Raw genomic sequence first — 18,404 nt, 5'->3', positions numbered from 1 at the left:
GTACAAGTTTTAAAAAAAAAATGACTTTACTACCACTTTAATCATGGGGCCATCCATCTATAGTGCGCAGCCTGTTATTTGGATGGTGGAAAAGTGTTACTATTGTTTTGCATCAGTCTGATGATGGTCTTCCACTACACAGCAGATATCTGTATCAATAAAATACCTTCACTGCACAGTACTAAGTAGGAAGTAGTTCCTGCCTATGTAATGAGCAAATATAACTGACCCATGTACAAATTTTATTGTAAACTGTACATAAACACCAGGATTGTTTTAAGAACACATTATTTACATTGTGATTAGATAAACATTAAAAAAAGATTGAAATGTCCAAGGAACCCCCTATTATGTGCATAGAGGCAGGGGGTTGGAGGAGCTGGGTTGTGCTGTGATTGAAGTATGTGCTGATTGAGGATATGTCATACAGCTGCTCAGTGATTTTAGGAGTGTACAATTTTTTACAAAACCAAATTCTGACATATATAAAAAACATCCTTGTCCATAGGCCCACTGCTAATTAGTGAGTTCCCATCTTCGCTGAATTATCCAGCTTTTCATTCCTGGTCACTGCAGACATCCCTGCCTGGGACACGCTGATTCCAGGTCCACCGCCATGGAAAACAGAATATTTTGATGCGTTTGCTCCTCGAAAGTTTAATTTACAATATGTACACAAGTGTCCAGAGTGTCAGCGATACCACTTCACAGTGTCCTTTTATTTTTTGGATTCTTCCGCTGGCACCACCTCCATGAGCATCTGTACGTACATAGTGATTGGCTCTGAAATAAAGATACAGATCTAGTTTAATTGTACAGTTTAGAAAACAGGAAAAGTATTCATGGACCCTGGGTAACGGGTTCAAACCTTCAGGTGAGCTAAAACTGGCAACGTTTTTGAGGACACCTCCCTTATACCCAGTGGCAACTGGTGGGTTTTATTTTGGGGGGGGGGGGGCACCACCCCCGGCACTATCACCCCGGCCAGCGGTCCAGCACTTACCCCATCTAGGTGGCAAGCTGCAGGCAACGGCTCCTGTGTCCTCCAGCACTGCAGGCGGACCCCATCTAGGTGGTGGGGTGCAGGCAGCGGCTCCAATGTCTGCTCCTTCATGCGTCTCCACTATCTTCATCCTAATTGCTAGGCCTCCAATAGGAGCGCCTGACATTTTGGCCAATCAGGAAACGACACGCCTCCTGATTGGCGGGGAGGAAATTTAGTGTGAAAATAGTGAATATTCATTCGCTATCGTCACACAACTGGGTGGGACTGGGGCGCAGAGCCCACCCTTTTTTGAAGTGTATTAGAGCCTCTGGCTTAAAAAAAAACACTCCCTACTCCTCCCCATTGGAATCCATAGTCCGGCGCCCTTGTATATAGATCAGGGGGCAGGACGCATGGATGGGGGGGTAAAGGCGCCATTAGGCGCCCGTGTGCCCCTAATGGATGGGCCGCCACTGCTTATAACCCTACCCCACTTCGTAGGTCCTCAGTTTTTTGCTAGTGACCTAAAGTGAGGAACTTTGCAGAGAAGTCACTCCTAGCTTAATGCTGCCTCCGGCCCTTTAAGAGGATCTAATTGCCGGGAGATGGGCTTTCAGATCTTGTGACTGCTGGGATAGGCTGTCGCATGATCAGAAGCTCCTGATCACAAGTGTGCATTGGGAGCTGCCCATGACATCATAATTACTATGCCGGGAGCATGCACTCAGCACAGAAAAGCCAATCCCCATTGACACAAATGAGGCCATTCTCTGTTAAAGCCCATCTGCCACATACAGGTTGTACAGATGGCAGGAACAGGTTAAATAGTTGGCTTATCTTCAGATTCCAAAACTCTTTAATCATCTCTGCCTTCTAATATCAAAAATAGAGGCAGTGATCCAGATCTCCAGGCAAATAATTCATTTGTATTTAACATTTTTAAAATCAGAGGTCTTTGATGCCTAAGCAAAATCGTTATGTATCCGTTTATTTACGATGATTTAGGACTACTTTGTAATTCTATTTTTTTAAGGACATAAGACATTTATTTGGTGCACTTTTAATAAAAACATATTTACTATAGGCTGACAATTATGTAAAAAAATTCATAATTGTTTGTGGATGCCTGAGCTGTCACTGACAGCTGGGATTGAGGGCCAGCAGCTCAGGGCATTGTAATATAGGAATTTTGGGCGAAAGTGGTTCCAAAGCCTCAAGGTTTTTTACCTTAATGCATTCTATGTATTAAAATGACATTAAAGGTACATTTTTTTTTTTTTTTAAATAACAAACATATACCTAAACTGTGAAGCTCGTTTTGCACAGAGTGGCCCTGAACCTCGTCTTCTGGGGTCCCCTGGTGGCTCTCTCGGTTCCTCCCCACATCAGATAACCCCCTGGGAGAAGCGCTCTCCTGGGGGGCTTACCTTGCGGGCGCGCTCCCGAGTCCAGCATTCGGCCTCATTGGATTTGATTGACAGCAGCGGGTGCCAATGGCTGCACTGCTATCAATCTATCCAATCAACAGCCGATAACCCCCTAGCAGAGAGACCGCGCGTCCCCGTGGGTGCTATCAATCAAATGATGTGACAGGGAGCGAGCCCCCATAGAAAGCAGCTCCGAAGAGGAGGGAAGAGAAAGGAGGTGATCCCCAATGCCGCACATCCGTGTGATCCTATGGTGGTCAACTTGACTTCCTTCTTTTCCCCTCAGCACTCCATTCTTTAATTTAATGTATTCTAAATCAAACAGCTAGAACTAGAAATTATACACACCTGTCAGCCCTTCACACAATTGAGTGAATAGCGATGATGCTTAAATACTCTCCACACACATGAGATCTCCATCCCCAAGATTAAGCTCTGGGGGACAGGGTGAAACACATTGGGGGCGTGGCCTGGTTGGAGTCCAGGCTGAGGTTGCCACTCTGATCACCACCATAGGATCACACGGATGTGCGGCATTCTGGATCCCCTCCTTTCTCTTCCTTGAGCTACAGCTAGGAGCCAGGATGGGCTCCGTCCCCTACCAGCACGCCCAGCGGCAGATGTGGAAGAATCCACATGTATATCCCACATCAGCTGAGCCTGAGCGGCACACAAAGAAACACTATGGGTTTGAAGTGGAGGGGCCTGGAGTACCAGCAGGGGACACCAGAAAAGGAGGATCAGGGCTGCTCTCTTCAAATCCATTGCATTAAGCATGTAAGTATAACATGCATGTTATTTTTAAAGAAAGTATGAAGGTTTAATGTTACTTTTAACTAATTATGAATTATTAAAACCTAAATGTGGAAATCCAGGCTCCTCCTGCTGCAACCGCCGCATCATGTTTCCACCTCCTTGCTTGACTGTAGAGATGGTGTTCTTTGGTTCATAGTCAACATTTTTTCTTCCTCCAAACACGGCGAGTCAAGTTAATGCCAAAGAGCTCAATTTTGGTCTCATCTGACCACAGCACTTTCTCCCAATCCTTCTCTGAATCATTTAGATGTTAATGGGCATGACCAAACTGTGTTTGGAGGAATAAAAATGCTGACTATGACCTTAAGAACACCATCCCTGCAGTCATGTACTGAGGTGGAAACATGCTTTGGGGCTGTTTCTCTGCTAAAGGTTCAGACTGACTTGAGGGGCCAATGCACGGGGCCATGTATTGTAAAATCTTGGATGAGAACCTTCTTCCCTCAGCCATGGATCGTGGATGGGTGTTCCAGCATGAAGACCCAAAACATACCGCCAAGGCAACAAAGGAGTGGCTCAAGAAGAAGCACATTAAGGTCAACTTATATTACTAACTGAACTGCAACTCAATGTATAACATTTGTATTATGTTTTTTTTTTTCTGGATTTTTGGTTGATATTCTGTCTCTATCATTAAAAAAAAAAACATGATAAAAATTATAGACCCTTCATTTATTTATATATATATAAACTTTTTTTTTTTTTTTTTTTACTAGTAATGGCGGTGATCAGCGATATTGTGGCTGACAAATCAGACACTAACTGACACTTTTTGGGGGCCAGTGACACTAGTACAGGGGTCTGCGCTAATATATATATGCACTGTACTAATGACACTGGCTGGGAAGGGGTTAACATCAGGGGCAATCAATGGGTTAACTTTGTGCCTAACAATGTGTTTTCTCAGTGGGGGAGGTGATTTTACTGTGGGAAGGCATTGATCCATGTTCCTGCTTTGCAGAAACCCAGGATCAATGCCTTCCCTACTAATAGAATGGCAATGTGCCTTGTTTACATAGGCAGGTTGGCGTTCAGGCTCTCTGCCCAATGATCGGGGAGTGCTGGCGGTTATGGAGTCCGCAGTACTTACAGATCAGTTCCCACTGTGGGAGCGGGTCGACGGCGGCGTGCATGTGTGCCCCAGACCCGGACGTGCAGGATCACATACTAGGTACATGATCCTGCGCAGGAGAGCCGTCGACCCGTATGTATACAGTCGGCAAGCGGTTAATAGCGGGATCCACCTTGATCCCTGGCCGACAGCTGGCTCAGCCTCTCAGCTTGCTGCTGAGGGGGCCCATTTCCCACTTCCTTCACAGCCCACCACTCCAGTGAGCACTAGAGGGGAAGAGCAGAGAGCCGGTAAAAGACAGACACCAGCGTTCTGCTTACGGAAGACCGAGAACTGAGCAAGCGTGATTAACATAGCCCCCCTCCCACAATTGTCCTTTCCAGTTTTGATTCCTGTAAAAGGCCCAGTACCCCCCCCTACTGGTCAGTGAAGATGCTCATAACATTCAATGACCAATAGGGAGGTGCAGGAGCTGGCAGAGAGCAGAGTCAAGTTTGGAAACTTCAGCTGGCTGTACATGTAGATCTCATCATTCATAGTTTTCACTGAAGGTGACTCTTTGCCTATATAATTTTTTTCCCATCATATGCTCATTGTAAATTGCCCAGGTTTGTGATCAGTTCACTTTGAGGGTGGTCAAGGCTAGTCTGAATTGTTTTTTTTTTTTTTTTTTTTTTTTTTCAGCCATTGTTCAGAGCAATTTTTGACAGATTTTGGATGCATACACGTGTATACTAAAAGGATATAAAACAGTATTCAAAATGGGTTCAGCCTCAGATCATGTACTGTCATTCTTTATGTGATGGCTATACTCACTGGTTATCTTCTGTGCCCATTTGACCTTGTAGTGCACAAATGGGAAGTAGATTAGGAGTCCGCTGAGGATGAAGATAACGCAGTATAAATAGGCCCACTCCGGCTCATCCACAATGGGTGCTATTACCAGATAGGCAGAGACCAGAACCATCAAAATGGGGATCACAATTGGAACCTGAAAGGGAAGAGCAATGAGTTACAGTCACATTAAAAAGGGCAACTATGAAGGCAGAAACATGGAGAGGCCATTAATGTCTTGATTTAAAGGATTTAGACTCTCGCTGCCGTCAGGGGGAACATAGCTCACATCCACCCTTGGCATGCCACTTACACCTCAGCCTTGACTAACTGCAAAATCGAATTCACAGATGAGAGAGGTGATAGGTCCAGAACAGCAGGTCGCAGGTGCAATGTCAGGCTCCTGCAGGCAGTCAGTATAGCTGTCTGCCCGTGCCTCCCATACAGGCAGTTATTGAATTGCAGAAAGAGTCAATGAGCGACGAGAGCGCTCATCAGCACCCTCGCAGTTCATTGAGTTATAGGTCCAGAACAGGGCTACCAGAGACCGAGGGATTTATTTTTAAATAGTAAAACATATCAATGTTAGCAGGCCTAGAATTAGGTGCGAGCCTATCACAGTGCATACATACGTTACATAAATATTCAGTGCTTTCAGGTCCATGTAACGTTGCACAACGTAGAACAAATTTTGGAAAAAAAGGAAGGAGGAATCGAGGGTCAAAAGGCGGGTGGGCGGGCGCCCAAGGGTCACGGGCTTCCCAGGGTCACAGGCTTCAGAGCATATGAAAATGTTCACTCTCCTGCGCTATGTGGTAAGTCCCAACGTGTTATCAGACTCTTATCTTGACATGTTAGAGTATGTGGATAATGCACACCTCGCTGCCTTCCAAAGACTGGGGAAGTCCATATATATATATATATATATATATATATATATATATATATATATATATATATGGACCTAACTGTATGTTATTTTATTTCACCTAACCTATCTACCTACCATTTGATCGCATTGGGCACTATGAAATGATGAGATTGACCCATAAGGGTTACTACCATTTGAGTCAGTACACCATATAAAAGTATGTGAAGTAGACATGTTCTGTAGGCTCTGAAGAAGAGGGAAACCTTGAAACGCGTTAACCGATGTGTCTACAAGTGTTGTGGATTTTCGCATATGGATTTAAGCGGATGATTTTATGATAATGCTATGACAAAAGTACCGGTTTGTGAGTATATTCACCTCTATTTTATTGCATAAAAACATGTATTAAGGATAATGTGCTAGGCCTATGAGCCATCTGTGTTCTTCTATGCTCACGGGCTGAACCTAATTCAAGATAACAAGTTGTAGCAATTGCGCTTAGAGATCCAGCACTTGCCAGTCAAAATTGCTTGGTGATTACCTATTAGCATTTTCAACCAGTCTCAAGAAAAAGGCTTAATGCACGGGGCTGTACAGCCTGCATACTGACATTCCTGGGACCCATTGCCGCCGCATACCTGGTCATGCTTTGGCTTTTGCGTGAAGCACCAGCATGTGCATTAATGTATACTCTAATTTTAATGCAATCTGCATTCAGAGCCTTCGTCAGTGCACATACGGGTGCTTTACACCAGTGGTTCTCAACCCTCTCCTCAAGTGCTCCCAACAGGCCATGTTTTGGGAATTTCTCTTAGATAAAATAGCTGTCCAAAATACCAAGCCATTGACTCCGATTTAAAGCATCTGTGCAAGATAAAGGAAAACCTGTAAACACGGCCTGTTGGGGGTACTTGAAGACAGGTATGAGAACCACTGCTTTACACAACCCCGGACACACGGCTGTGTACAGTTGCCTCTTCTAATGCACCCTAATGGGTGGTGGCGGGTCCCAGGAATGTCCGTATTCAGGCTCTGCATGTGTAGGGCTGTGTGAATCATGGGGTCAAAAACCAAAGAAAAAAAACGGGGGGGGGATTTGGAAATTAACAGAGGTCATTAAGACTAATGCCCTGTACACACGGTCGGACTTTGTTCGGACATTCCGACAACAAAATCCTAGGATTTTTTCCGACGGATGTTGGCTCAAACTTGTCTTGCATACACACGGTCACACAAAGTTGTCGGAAAATCCGATCGTTTTAAACGCGGTGACGTAAAACACTTGCGTCGGGACTATAAACGGGGCAGTGGCCAATAGCTTTCATCTCTTTATTTATTCTGAGCATGCGTGGCACTTTGTCCGTCGGATTTGTGTACACACGATCGGAATTTCCGACAACGGATTTTGTTGTCGGAAAATTTTATCTCCTGCTCTCCAACTTTGTGTGTCGGAAAATCCGATGGAAAATGTCCGATGGAGCCCACACACGGTCGGAATTTCCGACAACACGCTCCGATCGGACATTTTCCATCGGAAAATCCGACCGTGTGTACGGGGCATTAGTGTGTTCACCATAGCATCCCGCGGCTACAGACTGGACTGATTTGGGGTCATTACAACAATCGTCATAAGCTTACTCTGGTCAATTGAGCCAACTGGGATAGATGACACTAAATGGGGGTTGAAAACTGGTAAAGGGATGGAGGAGATCCATCAATTAGGCCAAGATCATCTTTTACACAAACTGGCCTATGCAGACAAGGGGCCTCAGTAGTTTAAAATACACTGCCATTTGTAAAAGTACTATTTACTGCAAACGCCATACTTTTAGGCCTTTTCTATCATCCATGAAGTCTGACAGAAATACTGCCAATGTTTACATTCCTATGCAGTGGCAGCCCGTCCATAGGGGGCGCACGGGCACCGCCCCATACCCCCCCCCCCCCCCCACAGCAGTAAAAAAAATAAATTAAAAAAAATATATATATATATATATGTATATATATATATATATATATATATATATATATATTTTTTTTTTTTTTTTTTTTTTTTTAAAAAGGCCCTTAAAGGAATTTTTTTTCTATTTTTTTTTTTTTTTAAAGTGCACTGTGTTCAGGTGCCGGACACAGTGCACTATGGGAAGCGCCACGTCAATGCAGATGAGGTGCTTCATTTGCAGGATTTTTACTAGCTTTGTGGCGCATTCCAAAGCACCGAGCAACATCCGCCCGTAGTATCACTGGCTTATTTCCAGGGCATGAGGTACAACAAAATGGCCACTGGGCCGCTATCTTTGAGGACACCTAAAGTGATAATCTCTTTAGTTCTCCTCAAAGAAAGAGGCCTGGTGGTCATTTTGTTGCAGCCAAATGTATGGTATGGAAAAGGACTACAGCAGTGTGAGAATCCTGGTGGAGATGTGCAACTGGTAGTCTTAGCTGACACAGGTAAGAGCGCACAGCTTTAAAATCATGGAGCACGCTTGTTCCTGCAATGCTGAGTGCTCAATGACTGCCATGTCCTGGAAATGATCCAGGACGTAGAAATGTAAAGATTTCGGAATATTTCTACAGAAAAGGCCTACCAGGTACGGTTATTGCATTAAACAAAGCATGGGCCAGTTTATGTAAAAGGTGGTAGCCTTTAAATGTGATTACTATGTATCCATAGGGCACTGGGGACCCTAGCAATCACATGGTTTGTTACATCCAGTCACTCCCTTGTGGTTGGTATAGGTCAACGCCTAGGACTGTATGCAGAAAACCTGCCAGTTTGTGAACCACTGCCAGAAAATTTACCTTGATTGGCCTATTCATGTCTTTCTTGGTGAATCTCATTACGATAAGGCCAGCGATAGTTAGACCATAAAATATCCAGACGGCAAAGCTGAAGTAGTTGATGAGGGTGTTGATATCCGCTGGGATGATATAAATCATTCCGATGATACCCTGGAGAGAAAGAGTGAAGATAATGAACACTTTACATAGCCTACACTTCCATGTTACCATTAGAAGTGGAACTCCAGCCTAAACTTTTTCTTCAATAATCTTGGCATGCTGATTGCTACCACTTTTGGATCCAACCACATTCAGCAAAACTGGAGAAAGCTGTATTCCAGTCAAATTATGTTTTAGGCTGGATTCACATCACGGGATTTACCCAGACATTCTGGGTTTTGAATCATGTGTCCGGGTTTCAGTCTACCTGAAACCTGGACACATTATTCAAAAAGGAATGTGGCTCAGAACAGGGCTTGGCAGGAGGGTGAGGGAGCATTATGTGTGCCACATTACGATTTTTTTTTTGGAGTGCCCAGAGGTGTCCCAGGTCTGTTACAATCCTATAGTGCAGGAGTAGGCAAACTGGGGCCCTCCAGCTGTTGCAGAACTGCAAGTCCCATCATGCCTCTGTGAGCAGTTGTAACTGCCAGCCTTGCAATGCCTCATGGGAAATGTAGTTCCACAACAGCTTGAGGGCCCCCAGGTTGCCTACCCCTGCTATAGTGTATACCAGTGGTCTCCAAACTGTGGCCCGGGTGCCAGATGTGGCTCTTCGCTTGCCTTTATCTGGCCCTTGGGTCACTATTCCACCAACTGACACCAGAGATGGGGAACCATTCCCCCTACTGGGATGTGAGAAGGTGGAAGTGCTTACACACCTGTATTCATTCCTCCTACTGACACCATCAATGGGGCTTTATTCCTCCTATTAAAACCAATGATGGGGTACTGATGCTGGGGCATTTTCTACTCCCAATGGCCACATTCCGGCCCCCCTAAAGCCTGAAGTACAGTAAACCAGCCTCTTGCTTAGAAAGTTTGGAAACCCCTGGTGTAAACTAAAAAAAAAAAAAAAACATTTACTGTGCGCCGCTGAAGTGTTCCGGTTTGGCTTGAAGAAAAAAGTGGCAACCCCAATCACAACAGACCAAAAAACACGCGTTATCCTTTTTTTTTTTCAACAACGCAGCACACCACCATGCACAGTACATACCTCCCAACTTTTTGAGATGGGAATGAGGGACACCTATCAGCAAAAGTACGCAGGCATAGGACACACCCCTTGACACGCCCCCTTAAAGGGCAATTGTACAAAAAACAAGATTGGTTAAACCCACAAGTGCTTTTTTTTACCACTAGTATTTCTTTATATTGGCTTTTGGAATTTACAAATGCAGCAATTTAGAAATCAGATGAAAGTTTTAGCGCTGGAAAACCCTTTTTGATAGATAAAAAGTGCATTTTATATACATCTCTATAGATCAGACCAAAATGAGGGACAGAGGGACATTGCTCCAAATCAGGGACAGTCCCTCGAAATCAGGGACAGTCGGGAGCTATGACAGTAGTATACTCCTTGTGGTGCATTACCCATTACTGTACAGTGCGCATTGGGACACCATTAGCAATGAATAGTGCTGCAATGCACCATAAACAGAGCCGGTGTGTTGCTGCAATGTGAGTGGGACCTCAGCACAGATCTGCGGTGCAGCATTCTGATCAATCACCAGGCACGGGAGGTGTGAACGTACATAAGACACAATGGCCGGTAGCGGGGTCAGGCGCTTGACACTGATGTAAGATAAAAACTTCAACATGTGACCTTCACGGCCGGCGACATATGTAAGCCTGTGGAGGGGGGAAAAAAAAATCATGTTTATGAAGCAATTATGCGTAATTCAAAATTTGTGTTAAATGATGCAGGGATAAGTGAAATGCATTAAGGTGAAAAACCTCAAGACTTTACAACCCCTATAATTTAGGACTCAGGTGAGTATTTAGGGAGGTGAGGGGACGATGCAAGAACTGAAATATGCATTAAGGTAAAACATGTCCTGCCTTTAGAACCACTTTAGATCTAATCATTTGTTCCCTTTTTTTTTTTTATTTAAAAGGTATTACAAAAAAAGTTTTTTTTTTTTTTTGGATGGAGTGAGGAAGGGTAGGAAACTCAGTCATGCTTTAATAAATGCTCTTTCCCTTTTGAGGTTTCCTCCTCGCTTCCTGTTCTGTCCTAACACCCATCACTCGGACAGGAAACAAAGGCAATCCTTCCGAATTCTGCTAGAAAAATTGTTACTGTGTTCCTATTCGCTGAGTGTCAGACAGGAAGTGAAATTAAATCTCCCTAATAGCCAGAAACTGAAATATTCCCAAGTCACAGCAGTGAGTTCTAACTCTTCCACATTCTAATTAAAAATTTTAAAAAAAGATGAAATTGAACTTTAAACATTCTCATTTTTAATCAAGAATTCCAGGTAAGAACAGATTTACATAGTTACATTGATCCCGATTGGGTCCAATGCATATACCATACTTGTGGATGCTGGGATTCGCTGTAGTAGGCACCAATAATACAATGATCAATTCCAGGTCCCATTCTAATTGACTGCTCTGCTGAATTCTGAACACAGTAGGTTGTACGGTGTGTATGGGCACCATCCAGCAAACACTTTGAATTTTCCCAATGACTACAAAGTATTTTCTGGACAAGGTGCAAAGCCGTCTCTGAATGCCACCATTGCTAAGCGGCCAAACTCCTGGGTTTAGGCTTAAAGCAAGGCAGCTGCTTGGCCCAAAATCCCAGAAGCTAGTGGAGATCACTGGAGTACTGGTGTTGATATAGTGATTTCCAGCTTTTTGAGCAGGGGTGCCCAACCTGTGGCCAGCGGCGCCCTCTGATGTGACCCATGACCTCAAATTAGGAACGTGCATGCCCATGCTCAGAAGTGGTGGGGTCAGCAAGCCCAGATTGCGATCAATGGGTTGCGGACAATCCACCCCAGAGCATCAGAGTGCCTGGAGTTGGCACTGTCAGCAGAGGAAGCAGGACCCGCTTAAGCCAATGCTCTTCATCTGGGATCTTTCTAGCAGCCTGGAGAGCGATGCCAGCAGAAACTGGAAGAGGTCAGTGTATTAAACATCACATAAACTGCACTTTTGCAGTGGGCATATTAGGTATGATATATCTAGTATGTCCTGCAGGTTTGCTGCACTTTCAAAAAGTGTGCACTACCCCTGGGGGGAGCTGGCGGTAAAACCCCATATTTCATTCTGGCCCATGGCTGGTTACCAAATCACTTAAGTGGCCTTAGCTCTTCAAAAGGTTGAGCACCCTTATTCTGAAGAGATCCCACAGGTATGGTATATACATAGTTACATTGGATCCAAGCTGGACCAATGTAACAATATCCATACCTGGAATTCTTCTTTAACAATTTGCTTTGCACTGTACACAGATTTAATAAAAGCTTGCCAGCTCAATAAGGAAGGATAGGATTGGCTCTGGGTCAAAGTCAGGCTATGAACTAACCTGCCAGCAGTAAAGCAGGATCCGTTGGCTGATCCGATGGTTGAAAAGGCCACAAACAGAGGTACTAACCAGGCCGCCGGGTGCAGAACACGATCCCCGAAGGTCTGAAATGAGACGGGTAAACAGCTTTTAGGACGGTCACCAGGTTTTCTACAACACATGTCATTTACCACTTGCTCCAGGTTGGTCCACACCTTACCAGCCAATTGATCATAATACAGGTGATGGGACAGGTTCATTCCCAGACTTTCCATACAACCAAAAAGAAGACCGCTTACTTATACCCGAAAAAAAAATTCTTGCCATTTATTTCCCCCAAAAAATAGGTAAAGCTGTAAGCCATTTCATGCTGTAAGTCAGCGCTTCCTCAGGGTCAGAGTCTTACCCGGCGCTGTTTTTGAAATATAGACAACCATTTCAGTGGGAGACAGGTCTTTCTGAAATAGTTCAGGTTTGTCAAACAAGGTGTTTAATATTCTGGACAGCTGTCACTTTTAGGTAACTTTTTGTTATAACATTACCGTAACCATCACTATCGTAATAAAGTCACCTGCAGCAGTGATGAATTCAACCACTGTGTGCAAGGGGAGCAAAGTTTGGCAGACTGGCATGGAACAATAGGGCCATGGTTCACTGCTGTTTTCGGGGAGACACCACCAACAGTGTTGTTTTGAACTTTTAAGTTAAAAAACTAAACACTGCAAAAAATAAATACTCCAGCCTGCGTCCGATTAAAACTGCTGCAGGTGAATTACCAAATTTGTAGTTGAAATACAACTATGAGAGCTCTCTTACCTTCCAGAATTTCTGTAATTCAGTTCAGATACCCCTCCCCCCCCCCCCCCCCCACCAGACAGAACAGGCTGATTGGTGACCTCTGTTTCTTTGCACGACCGCTAAGCATTACAGCCTGGTCACTAGACCACCAATCACCATGCTGATAGGGCAGTAAGGATCAGCAGCACACTGATAAGGTTATCCCTCCTGTTTATCGTCCCGTAAGCATATTCAGGAAGGAAGACAAGTCTAATGCAGGAGGGTCCTGATTGGCTTCTATAGATGCCCCACCCATACCTCCCAACATTTTGAGATGGGAATGAGGGACACCTATCAGCAAAAGTATGCAGGCATAGGACACACCCATGGCCACACCCCCTTAAAGGAGAAGTGTACAAAAAACAAGATCGGTTAAAGCCACAAGTGCTTTTTTTTTACCACTACTATTACTTTATATTGGCTTTTAGAATTTACAAATGCAGCAATTTAGAATTCAGATGAAAGGTTTAGCACTGGAAAACACTTTTTGATAGATAAAAAGTGCATTTTATATAAATCTATATACATCAGACCAAAATGAGGGACAAATGAGGAGGAATGAGGGACAGAGGGACATTGCTCCAAATCAGGGACAGTCCCTCCAAATCAGGGACAGTTGGGAGCTATGGCCCCACCCACTCTGACAGCATCTATGTAGGGTATGGCAGGAAACTGATACCAAAGCAAATTCAAGAACTTAAGTTACAAAGATGAGAATCATTTATCAAAACTGAAGGACCTGTGCACACCTACCAATGAGCTTTGATCTTTTGTTGTGAACAAGCTAAAAAGAGAAGTTGATTGGTTGCCATGCACAAGTCTTCTACTTTCTGACTGGTCCAGTTGTGGCAAATTCTCTCAGTGACTTTTAATACATAATTAAAAACTTTAGTTTAAGGCCTAGTTCACACCTATGCAGGTTGCAGTTTGCATATTCCAGGTGCATTTTACGTTTTTCAATGCACGTTTTTGATCCATTGAAGTCTATAAGAACCAAAAACCAGCAAAAAGTCCCTAGCCCTTTCCATACAATGCACAGATGTGAACATAACAAATCGAAAACCATGTTAAATGGATTGTAGTGTGTTTCTGAAAAAACTGAAAACGCACTAAAAAATGCATAGGTGTGAACCAGGTCTTAGGAAGGAAGATGCAGAAAGATAAAAAAAAAATGATTGTTTTTCATAGATCAATAAATAAAAACGAATGACAAGTGAAAAGCAGCTAGTATAAATAGTTGGTAACAATATAATATGAAAAATAAGGGTATGCAGCGCTAAAAATATGAAAAAATGCAACAAAGAGTCCACTGTATTATAACATAAAGAGTCCGTTATTCAGAGAAGACTGGAACCACCTCTGGTACATACAGGACAAAAATAGGGTGAGCCAAAAGTGTCCCCCACCGAACACCAACACTACCAGGCCCCTTACCAGAGAAAATGGACCACTATATTATAGGTGGTCAGATGAGCAGAATGCTTGGCATTACAAAATAGGAGTAACAATCAGATTTCCAGCAAACCCCACACTCACATCCAGAAACGTCAGAGCAGATCAACATAATGAAAAGAGAGAAAACTCACCACAGCGACGGCCGGAGACTGAAGGAGCTCTGTTGGGGTCATCACAGTGAAATAGGCAATGTTGATCAGCAGGTAACAGGCCATGACCAAGGGGATCCCAAGTATGATGGCCAAAGGGAGGTTTCTGGAACAAAGACACAGATTGGCACAACCGCAACACCCAAGTCCCAACACCCATCCTAAACCCTTCCACAGAAGCCGGAGTCCCACCATCTGTCCTCTCCATGTTATATTTATATATATATATATATAGATATAGATATATCTATATATAGATATATCTATATCTATATATAGATATATATATATATACACACTTTTTTTTTTGATTAAAGAGTTTTTGTATAATAACACAATGAAGACAGAGTTGGAGTTGGACTGGATCAGGTTGCTCTACCCCCGTAATATAGGTAGTTGATCCTACCAGAATTTTTCCACATCCTGTAACAAGGTGACATACTACAGGAAAAACATCCTCTGTACTGCAGTAGATTGCCTTAAGAAAGGCCTGGATTCTTTCCTAAATGTACATAATATAACTGGGTACTGACATTTATAGGTAAAGTCGATCCAGGGAAAATTTGATTGCCTCTCGGGGGGGTCAGGAAGGAATTTTTTCCCCTGCTGTAGCAAATTGGATCATGCTTTGCTGGGGGGTTTTTTCGCCTTCCTCTGGATCAACTGTGGGTATAGGATTGGGTATATGGGATTGTATGGTATCTTTTATTTTTTTATTTTTTGGTTGAACTAGATGGACTTGTGTCTTTTTTCAACCTGACTAACTATGTAATTATCTGAAGTAAAATTTGGATTCAGCTTCTGAGTCTTACTGATGAGCAAAGCTGCCTGTGGAGGGTGCCAAGTCAGCAGGGGACCACGCTGTCTGAACAGACTGGGTCTAAGTGGGTATTGTCAATGCATAAAGCGGCATTTGAAACTGTGGACAGGAGAGTCTTAGATGGACGTGGAATTTAAAGCACTGCCCAAAAGTGGAACTTCCGCTTATCTGATTCCTCCGGTGCAACATTTGGCATCTTTTGAAGGTGGGGGGGGGGGGGGGGGGTGTGACGGGTTTCCTTACCAGCTATGGCCGCAGCAGCACCCGACAGAAACATCGGCTGTGCCGACATCACTGAATTCCAGGACAGGTAAGTGTCCATATATTAAAAGTCAGCAGCTACAGTATGTGTAGCTGCTGACTTCATTTTTGGAGCGGGAGGCCACTTTAAGTTAACTTCTTGGCAGCCGCACCTCCCAGCCCTTTAAGAGGTTTATGATGCTGGGAGGCGGGGCCGCTGCTTAAGATCACGTGACTGGTGTGATTGGCTGTCACAGCGGTCTGAAAACTTTCGGTTAAGCGGCGGTAACTGTTCCGGGAGCACACAGCGCACTCGCTGTCGGCACAGCTGCATTGACAGCAATTCACGCAAATATGCGGCCTCTCGGCGTTAAGGACCAGGCGCCGAGAGGCCGCATATTTTTGTTACGCCCGGCGCCGAGGGGTTAAAGTGGTAGTAAAGGCTTCTTTTTCATTCATACCTACAGGTAAGCCTATAATAAGACTTACCTGTAGGTACAGTAAATATCTCCTAAACTTGCACCATTTAGGTAGGAGATATTTACTTTAGCGAGGCCGGTGATGTCACTGGCGTACTGCGCTCTCAATGCATACTGCACATTATGACATTAATTTTCAGGGAGATTTTTTGGGGGTTTTTTTGTGCGGTTTATTACCGCTTTAAAAGACAAGAAGTGTTAGCTGGAGTTAGGATTAAATGAGTTAAGCAGTTACAGCAGCAGAGGCCTTGAAGTGGAAACTTACGCATTTCAGCATCCTTTTTTTTGGTCCTCCCCTCTCTTTCAAAAATGAGAAAAAAGGTTTTTCTATTATCTGCATAATGTAGTGCCGATTTCTGCTGCACTTCTTGCTTCCTGGCCTAGCCCAGGCCCAACTGCCTCCCGGGATTGCCATGTCCCACCATCTGCCCCGGAGGCAGTAGTGTGTTACTGAGGGTGCATTTGTGTTGCAAGATTCAGTGCATGCACAGACACATCACTGGTGTTGGTATTTCTGCACATTCACACAAGATGCCACAGGCCAATACAGATCCCATATACCAGAATCTGGCGCCTTTTTTCTGCAGGTGCAGATCTCTCTCTGCGCAGGTGTCCCAAATACCTGGCAACGATTCCAACGCATTATTCCTAAAACACACGTTCCTGACGATCCCGTCATCACATGCCTGATGAAGGGGCCCTGCGTGGCTCCGACACGTTGCAATCTGCTGTAACAATGTGATCGCTGAATAACGCTTTGGACTCGCTCTGGAGATCCCTGGTGTGTTGGTGACATTCTCGTGCTCCAAATACCTGGCAGAGAGCTGCGGCACATCTGGGCATGCGAGGGATTTTTAAAATTTTTTTAAAGGGCGGCACAAAAGAGGGTTAGGGGTTGGCAATGAAAGCGGTACTAAAGTTCTACTTTATATCTTTCTTCCAAAAGATAAAAAAAGAACTGTTGCTATAAATGCTTACAAGGGTATAGCTGGAGTTGGGCTTTAATTTGTTGGTCTTTGATTTCCAAGTCCCATCTAAAAACTACTTATCCACCTATGGCTAGGGACTTTAATCCTCTAATCATCAACACCAATTAACCCCAATTACTGATAGGTGTGGCCGGAACAGTGGCCCAATTCAGGTTTAGGCTGAGCAAAGAGCAGACACTCATTTTTGTGATCTAGGGCTCATTAAACTGCAGCTTTACAAGAATGTAATAATAATAATTACCACTAGGTGGCAGCACATTCACACCACACCTGTACTGTGCACTGCATGACCTGCTAAACATTTATAAGACCCCTTTCACACTGGTGCGCTTTTCAGGCATTTTAGTGTTAAAAATAGCGCCTGTAAAGCGCCTCTCAAGCCACCCCAGTGTGAAAGCCCGAGTGCTTTCACACTGGGGCGGTGCGCTTGCAGGACAGGAAAAAAAAAGTCCTGCAAGCAGCGTCTTTGGGGGGTGCGGGAGCGCCCCTGCCATTGAAATCGATGGGCAGTGCTGTCGAAGCACCTGCAAAGCGCTTTGCGGGCGCTTTTAACCCTTTATTCAGCCTGATGGCGGGGGTTAAAAGCGCCCTGCTAGCGGCCAAAAAGCGCCTCTATAACAGCGGTAAAGGGCCGCTAAAACTCAGGGCGCTTTACCGCTTTTCGGCCACTAGCGGGGGGGCTTTTAACCCTCGCTAGCGGCCAAAGAAAGGGTTAAAAGTAACCATGTTGCGGCGCTGCCGAAGCGCTTTGCAGGCGCTTCAGCAGCGCTGCCCATTCATTTCAATGGGCAGAGCGTTTTGGGAGTGGTGTATACAGCGCCCGCCCCAAAGATGCTGCTTGCAGGACTTTTTTTTTTGCACTCGAGCTCTCACAATGGGGTGGCTTGAGAGGCGCTTTACAGGCGGGGGGGGGGGGGGACTTTTAGTTGTCAAAAGAAAGGATGGTTCCTTTGTACAATCTTCCCTCACCTCCTGATTTGGTGACAACTGTAAAATGGATCTCCCATCACTTTCTGTACTGGAGACTATGCTTGCCAGGAAAACAGAGAGGGTAAATCTCGCTAGTAGGCACACACAAAAAAAAAAAACTTTTTTGATAGAAGTGTCTGATAGTGGTCCCCAGCCTGCTGCAGAG

The 18,404-nt window shown here is 44.4% G+C and overlaps 1 protein-coding gene across 6 annotated transcripts in view; it reads right to left on the bottom strand.

The window, feature by feature from the left end:
• Positions 1-225: 225 nt before the first annotated feature.
• Positions 226-18,404, bottom strand: part of SLC7A9 (solute carrier family 7 member 9) — a 137,893-nt gene continuing 119,714 nt past the window's right edge. For all 6 annotated transcript variants that reach the window (XM_073605786.1, XM_073605791.1, XM_073605792.1 and 3 more), the window contains exons 8-13: positions 14,724-14,847; positions 12,322-12,425; positions 10,541-10,637; positions 8,808-8,957; positions 5,117-5,291; positions 226-783 (exon numbers count right to left, since the gene is read on the bottom strand). In XM_073605786.1, the coding sequence (XP_073461887.1) occupies positions 719-783; positions 5,117-5,291; positions 8,808-8,957; positions 10,541-10,637; positions 12,322-12,425; positions 14,724-14,847 (715 nt within the window). In that variant the 3' untranslated portion in view covers positions 226-718. The remainder of the gene's footprint in view (positions 784-5,116; positions 5,292-8,807; positions 8,958-10,540; positions 10,638-12,321; positions 12,426-14,723; positions 14,848-18,404) is intronic.

The sequence above is a fragment of the Aquarana catesbeiana genome, linkage group LG11 (genome assembly GCF_042186555.1).
Source record: "Aquarana catesbeiana isolate 2022-GZ linkage group LG11, ASM4218655v1, whole genome shotgun sequence".
In the NCBI taxonomy this organism is placed as follows: domain Eukaryota; kingdom Metazoa; phylum Chordata; class Amphibia; order Anura; family Ranidae; genus Aquarana; species Aquarana catesbeiana.
The sequence above is the reverse complement of the archived record's forward strand: the minus strand, read 5'-3'. Positions and strand labels throughout refer to the sequence as shown.